The sequence below is a fragment of the Cryptotermes secundus genome, unplaced genomic scaffold, assembly GCF_002891405.2.
Source record: "Cryptotermes secundus unplaced genomic scaffold, Csec_1.0 scaffold120, whole genome shotgun sequence".
In the NCBI taxonomy this organism is placed as follows: Eukaryota; Metazoa; Arthropoda; class Insecta; order Blattodea; family Kalotermitidae; genus Cryptotermes; species Cryptotermes secundus.
In genome coordinates this window covers 2,562,459-2,575,569 of record NW_019742442.1, presented here as the reverse complement: position 1 = coordinate 2,575,569, position 13,111 = coordinate 2,562,459, and the positions used below count along the sequence as shown (strand labels likewise).

The 13,111-nt window shown below is 39.5% G+C and overlaps 1 protein-coding gene across 1 annotated transcript in view; it reads left to right on the top strand.

The window, feature by feature from the left end:
• Positions 1-12,792, top strand: part of LOC111873109 (putative fatty acyl-CoA reductase CG5065) — a 42,625-nt gene extending 29,833 nt beyond the window's left edge. Inside the window, exons 5-9 of the mRNA XM_023867533.2 lie at positions 101-210; positions 1,430-1,622; positions 4,741-4,980; positions 10,336-10,593; positions 11,826-12,792. Coding sequence (XP_023723301.1) covers positions 101-210; positions 1,430-1,622; positions 4,741-4,980; positions 10,336-10,593; positions 11,826-11,985 — 961 coding nt within the window. The 3' untranslated portion in view covers positions 11,986-12,792. The remainder of the gene's footprint in view (positions 1-100; positions 211-1,429; positions 1,623-4,740; positions 4,981-10,335; positions 10,594-11,825) is intronic.
• Positions 12,793-13,111: the final 319 nt, after the last annotated feature.

Below are 13,111 nucleotides of genomic sequence, written 5' to 3'. Positions count from 1 at the left end.
GAGATACTTCTGGAATATGGGTCTGGGGATTTCCTGTTACAGGAGGGTGCAGTAGTGTCAGTTCAGTATAGTGAAGTGCATGTCTCTATTATGTTCACAGAATTATCGGAAACCGCCCTAACACATACACGTTCACCAAGGCTCTGGCAGAACATGTCTTAGTGGAGCAGAGTGGGAACCTACCAGTCGCAATCGTCAGACCATCAATAGGTAAGCAGGAAGCAGAATGTTGCTGTTGTTTGCTTATGTCACACAAACAGATTCTTAGAATAATAAATATGTTTCCATTTATTGCATATAAAGTTCTGTTGTTTCAGAGACTGTCACACTACATTGAGGCAGAAATTAATTTTCCTTATATATTATTAAATATTCATTACATATAAAAGGTATGTATATATATAAAGGGCTTAGTCAGCAATAAGATATAATTTTATCCTATTTGTCAAATTTATTTTGTATATTAGGGCGTAAAAGATTGATAAATTTCGCTCTGAGACCCGCATAAATATGTGTTGTATTCGAAAGAAGTAGGCAGAAGTGACGGTAATATTTTAATTCAGACGAACTCAATTACTTTTTGAGACGATGAATAATCTTCCCGTTTTGTGTTCAGTTTATACTCTTCGTTCACAAAATGCATAGCAAGATATAAGCTATATGTGCGGCGCTTGTTGCATATTTCTCAATTATATTATTGTTTGTGCTTGTTATGCTACTGACAGCCTCATCAACTGGTAACAAGTTACGTCATTAATGAATTGACATTTATATACCCAAATTTTCCGGATTAAGTGAGTTCCAATGTGAATCGTATGTGATGGACTTCAAGAATATTACGATAAAATCCGTCCTTTAAAAATGACTCTCTGAAGACGATGAATTAACATGCAGTTAGAAAATTAGAGGCATCTCAATGAGCGCTTAATCTAACGGCAAATTTAATTAATAATGTATTATTTACAAGCCTTCAAAATTAAGAGTGCAGTCTCCTGGGTTGTGACACAGTGTAGTATTGTAAATGGATACTGACATTTCGGAGGAACTTGTTGCATTCATCTCCAGGGTTAAATTATGAAGGTCGAGGAACTGCCTCGATTATACAAGCAGATCGCAAGGAAGGTGGTTACTGATACCCAAGGAACAGGGTAAGAATTCGGAGCCCCTCGGACTGCCTTTAACCCTGAAGATCGAGACAGCCTATTCCTCCGAAACATCGATATTCTTCTACTCTAAACGGTTACTGTTGTGAAAGGCACGAAACATATATGTTATAAATTCAAATAAGAATTTGTAGACCGTTATTATAAAAATGTATCCAATAGAGCCAGAAGCATAATACATTTTAATAAAATCGATCTTGTTTTCTGATACACACTCTAGCCTGTTTTCGTTTTACAACAAACGACGTGTTGTTCTTTGTTAACAGTGACTGCTGCGTGGAAGGAGCCTATTCCTGGTTGGGTGGACAACCTGAACGGTCCTACAGGACTCATAGCTGGAGCAGGGAAAGGTGTCCTCAGAACGATCCTTTGTTATCGTGACTTAGTTGCTGACTTGATTCCTGTAGACACTGCCATCAACTTGCTCATATCTGTGGCATGGCACACAGCTACGGCCAGGTGACACTCCTCTGTATAGAAACTTCATGTGTAGGACTCCATTTGCATACCTGTGTTACACAGATGCTGCTATCTAACCTTACAAATATAGTATGCGCCATAACTTACAGTACTGAAATGAAAAGACGTCCTGTTGATACCACTCTCTATTCATGTGAATGCCCTTTGCGCGACAGAACCTTCTCAAATCCTGATGAAATGGTCCGATCACCATGTCCCTGTAGCGTTCTTGGGTGACGGTAAGAGCATTGCCTTCCTCATCCTCAATGAAATAGGGGCCTAATATACCGTGTGCTGAGACGGCACACCATATCGTCACACGTGTACTGTGTAGCGGTTTCTGGACGATAACATCTGGCCACTCAAAACCGAAGAAGCGAGTTGTCTTGCGACCACTTCCATATGAGCGGAAATAATACTCATCTATGAATACTCTTTCCTCCGTCGAGAGGCCCATTTCCAACAATAATTGCACAATAAAACTTCCTTTTCACTACTGGGAACACGTGCGGCTGGAGCTATGCCTGGTCGACAAACGCACATGCGTGTTCGAGATGCGCTAGTTTCAGTACTGCATTTTGGCGCATAGTGTACTACCGTTTTTTTTTAATTCCAGTATCCCGGAACAGAACCTCAAACAATTGAAACAAAGAAATTTGAGTGTAGGCACTAAATAGCTCAGACATATGCATACACGTATGGCTGCAGTAATTTAATTGCCAATTTACTTAACTGTTCCGCTTGATCAAGAATCGTGTCTATGTTCTCCAGGCCATAAGATAAACCGTCACACAGGTTGTCTCCAAGTGCATAAATCACACTGCGTCAATACGCCAAACCGTGACTTCAAAGGCACATCCTACTACATTAGTCAATAGTCAAGGACTCATTTTATATGACCTTACCTTCAGAGACATTCGTTGCACTCCACCATCAGTTAACTCCACTCACTCACCAACAGAAAACACCATAAATATTCCCGGGCACCATATTATTACATATTAATGTACAACTTAATGTTAATAATTTAACTTGGATGGACCAAGAGATTTATATTAAAAATGAAAGAATAATATGAAAATGTTTGGATAATAAACGTATGATGTCATACACTGGATAATTCTTACATTTTGAATAAATACTATTATGTCTTCGTGAGATATATTCAGATTCGACCTATTTTCCATTATTATGTTATGATACTTTTATATATTTCCACATTTTACCAACTTTATATTTACAGCATATATAAGAGACTAATTTGTGTATATTACCTGATGATGACTGCTTACTGTCGAAACATGTAGTGAGCAAAAACAATTAAAAGAAGAGGAGTTTAAATTAAATTTATGTGACGGTTTGTCTTTTGACCTATACTAACAGTACTGAATGTAATTTGTGTTTCTGACGTTCTGTTCCTACATTCCCGAAAATTCACCTCCTCCTTTCATTTTATGCATTTTGCAGATTATCTCTCTCCACTTGACGCTTGTCCGAATTTGTTGCAATTCAACCTGCTACTGTTTATTTAATTATTCTGAACGCTGTACACCAAACACTGATTTCTTCAGCTTTGACACGAAACAAACCACCAAAACTGTTTTCACTGAAATTTTGATATTGTTTCTAATACTTTCCCAAGTGCATTTCCATGCAAGGCTTCGAAAGCAACAAACTTGTTCACGATTTTAATCTGATACTGTTCTTTTGCTGCCATATATTTAGCTTCTAGAGATTAAACATTTCCACGTCTAATTTCTGCTTTTCTAGCTGAAAGCTCTTCCCCAATTTCTGCAACCATCTGATGATTGTTACGTCACAGTCATCTTTTCTAAAGTGTATACGAGCTGAACATTCTTAATTTACCTTTTCTTTTAACAACGTATCCGTCAATAATACAACTTTAAAAAGACATTAGGAATATGTAAGATTTGAGGCTTTCACGGCGGTGACTATGAAGAAAGCAGTCTTCTGGGATTTGGCACCGTGTATATGTGGTATTAACCGACACACAGTCTGCTTTTACCGGTTCTCACGGTCTCTTCGCTTGCGGATTTCTTATATTTTTCCTTCTACCCTGAATATGGAGGCGATACGTTCCTCCGAAACGTCGGTTAACACCACATATACACGGTGCCAAATCCCAGAAGACTGCTTTCTACATTAGGAATATGTTGTTCACTAAAATTGCATTTTAATAATATGACAGTTCCAATCAATAAAATGCCCGTAGGCCTTTACGTAGTACATAAATTTACACATTAAAAGCGAATGTTCACAGTCCTCAAATTATCTTGGTTTTACATTATTTTTTATTAATTTATATTATTTAATGTGTAAATTTATGTACTACGTAAAAGCCTACAGTCATTTTATTGATTTGAACTGTCATAGTATTAAAATGCATTTTTAGTGAACAACATATTCCTAATGTCTTTTTAAAGTTGTATTAATGACGGATATGTTAGTAAAAAAATAAGATGATGCTTCAATACAACGGAATGCTGAAATATAATTCTTAATTTACGTCCAGTCGTTTAGACTGAACGTAAATTAGATATGTTCTTTACCTATTAATATCTGACATATATGATTGCGTGTCTTGCCATCAGGAGAAGTCCAACTGCAGTTACATGTATTGTGATGTGGCAGCGTTATGGTCCTGACTACTAAATTTCTTGATCTGGCGAAGTTTATTTTACTCGCCTAATATCAAGTTTACTGCTCTAGTCTAATATCAGCATCAATTTAATGTAGAATCTCATTCATGATTGTAAGTTAAGAACTTGCTCCCTCGCTCCTCCTAACAGCATTTTCTTATGGTACGCTGGAAATCGCGCCAATATACAGTTTTTTTTATCAGTACACCCCCGTGTTCATACTGATATAATTCTTCCTTTAGATAGTATTTTGATTTTTCGTGGCATTCGCTGTAATCACATGTGCCTTAAAGATATTTGCTTTATTCTCTTTATAAAGCCATTGCAATTCTTTGGCCTTCCACTTTCACACTTCCTAGACGGTTTATATTTTTGTTTAGAATGACATAATTATCAAGTGTGCATCTTTAGTTGCAAATTGTTGAATTGTTGGAACTAACCTAGTTTTGCTGGTCTAGACCCAACAACGTCCTAGTGTACAACTGCACGTCTGGAAGTCTAAATCCCATCAGATGGAGAGATATAGAGGACATTGGACACGAACTCATCCTCCAGAATCCATTCAGTGATGTTCTGTGGTACCCCGGGGGAAGTTTCAAGAGCAGTCGCGTGATGAACAGCATCTGTGTCATGGCGCTGCACATGATTCCTGCCTACATATTCGACATTGTTGCACGTGTATCTGGCAAGAAGCCGGTGTAAGTACGTTGCATCTTCCAAAGCGTGACAAGTTATTTACTAACACTGCAAGAAGCAAACAAGTTATTTAACAATGTGAAATTCAGGCATACGACCTGGAAGGGACAGCCATGACCATTACATAGTTACCAGGTTACGGGGCTCGGTTATCTTCGGCTCCGCTCGGCTCTCTTCGGCTCCGCTCGTGACGTCACCGCGCGTTGCGCGTTACGTCACCGCGGAGGGGAGTGGCGGGGCGGGAACCCCCCTATTACCGTAGTAACGCGAGCGTTACGTTACCGCCGAGGGGTGGGATGGGAGCGCTGACTCACCGCCGCGTCACTGCTGGTGACGGCTCGGCTTTGCGCAACATGTCACAATATTATCCTGAAGAGGCTAATTCTTGTGGCTACACAACGCAAGCCTTTGAGCAAACGCTGAGACTTAACCACCTCAGTAGCGTAATCTGGAGTAGGAGCCCTAAAGAAACGATTTGCATTACGGTAACCGTTACCGCCTCTGTGGTCTAGTGGTCAGAGTTCCTGCCTACATATCCAGAGATTGCAGATTCGATTCCCGGAGCTACAAGATTTTCTGAGAAGTAGTGGAACGGGGTCCACTCAGCCTCNCATTTTATTGATTTGAACTGTCATAGTATTAAAATGCATTTTTAGTGAACAACATATTCCTAATGTCTTTTTAAAGTTGTATTAATGACGGATATGTTAGTAAAAAAATAAGATGATGCTTCAATACAACGGAATGCTGAAATATAATTCTTAATTTACGTCCAGTCGTTTAGACTGAACGTAAATTAGATATGTTCTTTACCTATTAATATCTGACATATATGATTGCGTGTCTTGCCATCAGGAGAAGTCCAACTGCAGTTACATGTATTGTGATGTGGCAGCGTTATGGTCCTGACTACTAAATTTCTTGATCTGGCGAAGTTTATTTTACTCGCCTAATATCAAGTTTACTGCTCTAGTCTAATATCAGCATCAATTTAATGTAGAATCTCATTCATGATTGTAAGTTAAGAACTTGCTCCCTCGCTCCTCCTAACAGCATTTTCTTATGGTACGCTGGAAATCGCGCCAATATACAGCATTTTTTATCAGTACACCCCCGTGTTCATACTGATATAATTCTTCCTTTAGATAGTATTTTGATTTTTCGTGGCATTCGCTGTAATCACATGTGCCTTAAAGATATTTGCTTTATTCTCTTTATAAAGCCATTGCAATTCTTTGGCCTTCCACTTTCACACTTCCTAGATCGTTTATATTTTTGTTAATAATGACATAATTATCAAGTGTGCATCTTTAGTTGCAAATTGTTGAATTGTTGGAACTAACCTAGTTTTGCTGGTCTAGACCCAACAACGTCCTAGTGTACAACTGCACGTCTGGAAGTCTAAATCCCATCAGATGGAGAGATATAGAGGACATTGGACACGAACTCATCCTCCAGAATCCATTCAGTGATGTTCTGTGGTACCCCGGGGGAAGTTTCAAGAGCAGTCGCGTGATGAACAGCATCTGTGTCATGGCGCTGCACATGATTCCTGCCTACATATTCGACATTGTTGCACGTGTATCTGGCAAGAAGCCGGTGTAAGTACGTTGCATCTTCCAAAGCGTGACAAGTTATTTACTAACACTGCAAGAAGCAAACAAGTTATTTAACAATGTGAAATTCAGGCATACGACCTGGAAGGGACAGCCATGACCATTACATAGTTACCAGGTTACGGGGCTCGGTTATCTTCGGCTCCGCTCGGCTCTCTTCGGCTCCGCTCGTGACGTCACCGCGCGTTGCGCGTTACGTCACCGCGGAGGGGAGTGGCGGGGCGGGAACCCCCCTATTACCGTAGTAACGCGAGCGTTACGTTACCGCCGAGGGGTGGGATGGGAGCGCTGACTCACCGCCGCGTCACTGCTGGTGACGGCTCGGCTTTGCGCAACATGTCACAATATTATCCTGAAGAGGCTAATTCTTGTGGCTACACAACGCAAGCCTTTGAGCAAACGCTGAGACTTAACCACCTCAGTAGCGTAATCTGGAGTAGGAGCCCTAAAGAAACGATTTGCATTACGGTAACCGTTACCGCCTCTGTGGTCTAGTGGTCAGAGTTCCTGCCTACATATCCAGAGATTGCAGATTCGATTCCCGGAGCTACAAGATTTTCTGAGAAGTAGTGGAACGGGGTCCACTCAGCCTCGTGAGAATAACTGAGGAGGTATTTCAAGGAAATTACGGCTCCGGTCTAGGAAACCGAGATTAACGGCCGTGAAGATCCGTTATGCCGACAACGTGACACCCTTTATCCGCAAAAGTTGGAACTAAGTTCACTGACAAGCGGCGGTTGCTCGGTCGAGATAGTTCGCTTGCGGACTGCAGGCCACGGAGTTTGTTTTGTTTTCTTTGTGACCACATGCAGCCACCACCTGCTCTTGTGCTACTAGTTAGTTAGTTAGTTGTTGGAGAGGGTGGGTTTCCCCATGCACTTAGACCTTTATTGGTCCATTGTGTTTCCCTCTATGATTTCTACCAGTCTCTATAGCCTACCAGTATTGGTGCTTACCATCAGTCCCGCCCAGCCAGCGAGACCGGCTCTACTAGCTGAGAGGTATCTATAATGCTTCCCCCATCTACCAGAGGTATTAGAGACTGCTGTTGGGCGGGAAACGTCCGTTAATTTGGCTCAGTGACCTCCTTTGGAGATATGAGGTTCTTTTACGTGCCGTAAAGCCACGACACGGGACCCACGGCTTAAAGTCCCTCCCGGAGGACTTGTTCCCTGAATTTTTCCGCCCTTAAAAATTCGACGACCTCCGCTGGGTACTTGAACCCGCGTACTACGAGTCATGAGGTGGGAACGTTACCTCTAGACTACGGAAGCCTCTCTTGTGCTACTAAGTAAGTTTCCTTTGTCGAACAACTTTTCCCACTCTTGAGACAGATTTTCTTCGCGACTTCTGTAAACGCAGAGACTATTTTTAGGCGGGTGTTACGGATCTTTGTTCCGCGGTTGCAACCTTTCACTGTCATATAATAAAACTGTCTATTGTTGTTGTTAGCTGTCCAAAAACTTCCAGTGAACATACTCCCGAATAACTAAGCTGATGCAAGGTACGGCAATCACATTTTATTTTTCCTTGGTTATAAATTGTAAATTAACAACAACCTACTTCATTGGATTCACATTACATTTAGAAAGCTACATTTCAGGTTACCACAGAACATGCCAGATACTTTCAATACGGTCAGGGAAATGTTTGCTTGAGAACCGCTGCCCTAAGGGTAACATACTTGCAGCTTAGAACTCCTAGGAGTCACAGAACATTGCAGATGCTATGACTTTTCTGTAACACGAGGCTGAAGGAAACCATCAGACGTTTCATTCAGGACAGCCTCTACTGGAATATTCAATCTGTGGTCAGGGAGCAAAGACTTCTGGAAATGACCCTAACCATTACCATTGATTTTGAAAATAATCAAAATAAAATCTTGGAAGAATTAGGATATCTACTTTCCTTTGAATGCTTTAATCTACACGGCGGGATTAACAATAGCTGTAAGTCAATAATTCTGTTATTTAGTTACAAACTTCTGTTTCTAATTTCCACCAGTACAGATTTCTCCTTCGTTATATCTGTCAGTATTAATTTCTAAGTAAATGACATTTCTAATTAACGTGTCGGTCTAGCAGAATACCAAATTTCGGATGCCTATATCCAAGGTTAATTAATAATCAGCAAAAGAAGCGAAATAAGTTTTGCATGGACCCCATGTATTTTTATAGCTAACTCATTTCTTAAAAGCCAATGGTAGCTCAGCTGTTCCAAAGAATCCCGCTTACTATGAACCCTAAAACTCATTACGGTATTCATGACAATCCACTATTAGCCCATGTTTAGGATTCATTTTCATATTTTCCTTCCATCTACGTCTAGGTTCCAAAAGTAGTGTCCTCCCTTCACGTTTTCAGATTAAAATTCTGAATAAATTTCTCGTATTTCTCGCTTAGAAAAAATATTCTCCAGGGAACTCTGTTCTCAGCCAGCTTCAATCTGTGTACTCCACTTAACGCGAGCAAGATCCGTACAAAACAGGCGGTAAAATTCTAGTAGTTTTAAATTTTACGCTACAGGATAGGAGCTGGAGAGATACCAGTTCTGAATTGAATGGTGGTAAGTAATCCACGAATTCAATCTGGCCTTATTTTCATCGTGAATGTATTTTGATTTTTTATTCTAGTTCCAAAATCAGCTTATTTGAACTTTGCCAATTCTTCTAGTGATTTATCAACTATATTTATATTATGATCTTGCCCTGCATTCTGATAACTAACTGTGGCCACATACTTTGTTCTCTCTGCTTTAACATCTAAAATAACCTCCTTACTGGCGTCGAATACAAGTTCCTTTTATTGGGGGTTTTCGCAGAAAAATGTTCATTAACCAGTTAAGATGTAAGGCCTCCAGCTTCCGATCCTCCGGATTTTCTTGGACCTTCGGCCGTAGACATGTTATTGTTTAAATTGAAGGTGACGTGGCCTGTAAGCCTCATACATTGAAGTGTCTAGCTGTGAAGGGCACAGAAACCAAACTGGCTTGCATTAAGCAGACCTTGAACTATTTTCAGAATAGCTTTCTAAAATAGCTTGTCTGTTGTGGACAGAGAATTTTTCCTTTTTGTAACTGAACCCTTGAGGTCATAGTTCTTATGTAACATCCTTTCTGACGAGAGGATGAGCTTTTCTCTTGTGAATGGGCTTCCATTTTGTCAAGTGTACGTATCTCACATATAGCATATTATTCAAGTTAAAGTCAAGTCACAGTCAAATAAAAATTATGTTACGACCGACGGTCAGTCGGCCAAGGTGTCTTAACATCAAGCAACCATCTATGGCCCAAGACTAGATTTTTGTTATGTTAGACATTTGCGGGTTTGTTGAAGTGGGACGTCCTCTCTGATGAGAGGACGGGTATGTCGTTTACAATTGTTGCTGGTCCTCGACAGCACAGTTACTCTCGGGTCCGAGTCCCACGGGACTAATGACCATACTTTGCTCTCAGATTCGAGACTCCCCCAACATGGAGCATAAGACCCCCGTCCTTTTCGTCTCCTCCTACGATTCGAAAGGCTACGGTGGAGGTATTCGAACCCTCTTCCATGCGGCAGTATCGTGTTAATGAATGTAGACCCTCGCTATATAGCCTCCACACTCCCAACAGTTCTGTTTTCGCGGGCCGTTGCCTAGTGATGACTTGCTTGTTTATAGAGTTTATAGAGTAGTCAGATCACAATATCTAGCATATCTGCAGTTGAATAAATCTGAGTCCCTCGCCTTTTCTCTGCTACAGTATGGTCCGAGTTCAGAAGAAGCTGCAACGAGCGGTTTCATGTCTAGAATTCTTCACAACACACGAATGGCAGTTTACAAACGACAATGTCACACGGCTCATGACACATCTGCATCCTCAGGATCGAAAAATTTTCAACTTTGATGTCATGGAGATTGACTGGAAACCGTATCTGGGGCAGTACGTGCTTGGAACACGCCGGTTCATACTCAAGGAAGATCCCAGCACATTCCCAGCTGCCCGCAGTCATTTACGCAAGTACGCAGAATTGGCAGAGAGCTAATATAGAATATCATGTAGGAAAAGCATTTAAATTATACTGGAAAATGCAAAATATTTTACAAGTTTCACTTGGAGTCTCTATAGTACAGACATAAAACATATTTTTTTGAAGTTCAAAACTGCCAGTCTCTGACAGTGGACTAGACTGAGTCCCCAGATGTGGACTGAATCTGACAAACGACCACTTCTGAAAACCATTTATCTGAATTCATGACAAACTGATAGGGTTAGTTTAAAGTAATCACGTTTAGTTTTATAATATCTGGGGTTGTGAGGTTGAGTTAGTTAATGACATTTAGGAATATAACCTTAGCTTGTCATTGCAACACAGAAGTCAAACAGTATAGCCGGATGGTAATGTGCTGACCAAGACTGGCAAGCAATGTTCTTTTTCAAAATATTTTTAAATAATTAATGAAGACTATAAAGTAATGTATAATAAAATTAATGTCTGTTCCAGTACATCTCCTCAAAGCTAAAATATAGGAATTCATTTACGCTTTTATTATTAAAAAAATGTCAAAACCAGCTGTCCATTAATTTTAATTTCAAATATACACATTCATTTCTTTATTTCTCTCCCTCTTCCTCCTTACCTTTCCTTCTATGCAACTAATTCCATGGAATAAAGTCCTTTTTGAAAAGGTCATAGTCTATCAGATGGTCAAGAATTTTCCCATCTTTCATGGAACTAAAAGATTCAACGACATTTTAACAAGAGCCCGCTGATGGACCCCATCCTGAGCCGAATGAACCCAACCCACATCCACACAATCTATTTCTTTAATATACATTCTCATATTATCCTTCCATCCAGAAGTAGTTCCTCGAAATATTCTAATCCACTCAAGTTCTATAACTACACGTGTGTATGCAGCCCTCACTGCTGCCATGAGTACTGCACGCCCCACCCCTCTCATCCTCCTTGATTTCATTACCATAATAATAATAATAATAATAATAATATTTAATTTCGGTTACTTGTTAAAATTATTCATCTTTATTCAATTTCGACTTACTTCTGATATGACTGTCAGAACTTATTATATGTATATTATAAGTTTACAGATACTTACAATATCCTTATTCCAGATTACTGATTTTACTAATATTTAATTTTTGCTTGGGCACTTCATTCTCAGTTTTCAAATCTGTATTTTTAGTAGCTGTGGCTTTGATAATGTATATAACTTTTACTTGTCTGGCAGGATGTACTGGTTGCATCGCTTCAGCCAGTGTCTGACCGTGATAGTCGTGTGGAGGTTGCTTATGCTCCGGTCCGAGACAGCACGCCAGCTGTGGTTCACAATTCTTAGTCTTATATTTCGAATAGCACAGAGTGTACCTCGTCTTACCCAGAGAGAATGATGTTCCCTCACATCCCAGTCAGGGACATGTGAGATCCTAAACTACCTAGAAGTGTTTAGTAATATCAAAGGGACTGCCTTCCATTGTTTGTTAAGCTCAAACAGAATGATCAGATTAAGAGAGTGAAAGATATACAATTAAGGTCAAGAAGTGCAGGAATAACTATGATATATAAATACGGTCTGTTGGAGGGATGAAAAGATTTGAAATATAACACACTCATGATCAAACTGTTGAAAACTGTAAATCGTTCTATGCTGGATTTCAGGTTATTTTCCTTATTTTATATGGAAAAATAATCTTCTGGCAGTTATCACATCTATGTGTTCCTCACAACAGATACATTTTGGACCAGTTGAGCAATTGTTATGAAAGTTGATATGACTTCTTGCCCTTAAGGCCATCTCGCCTTTGCATTTTACAACTTTATATCATAATATCAACATGGTAGTTGTATATGTAGAGTCTTGAAATTTTTTGTGGTACTAGATCTGCAAAAAATTTGCAACTTCTGTCAAATTAATTCTTTTTACTTTGGAAGTAAAATATTATGACAGTCAAGCAAAATATATATTTAGTTTTCAGTATGATGGTGATAAGTCAATCACCCAAGTGAAGCATGTGAAAGTATGTCTGGACACATTATAAATACAGACCTACCTAAAATGTTATATGGAATGTTTTCTTGTATATCAATAATTATAAATATGACGACGATATGAAATTTTCAGGTAATATCCGACAGACTTGGTGTAAAGGATCAGTACTAGCAGGAATTATTTGCAGAAATGAAACATTAATTTTATTACCATAAATTTACTAGAGGCTCCATGTACTCAAAATCCAACCATGTTTAACAGTGTTACCATAATATCGATATATAAATTCAAAATATTGATTTTAAGAACTTAAATAACTTAATAATGAAAATTATAACAGCTGACAACAGAATTAATATTAAAGAAAACCGTCTTCTGGGATGTGGCGCCATGTAGAAATTGTGTTAACCAACATTTCGGAGGAACGTATCACCTCCATCTTCAGGGTAAAGACAAGAAGAAATCCGCGAGCGAACCAGCAGAGCAGGTGAAGCAGACTTCTTCTTATATTCTACTCTGAAGATGGA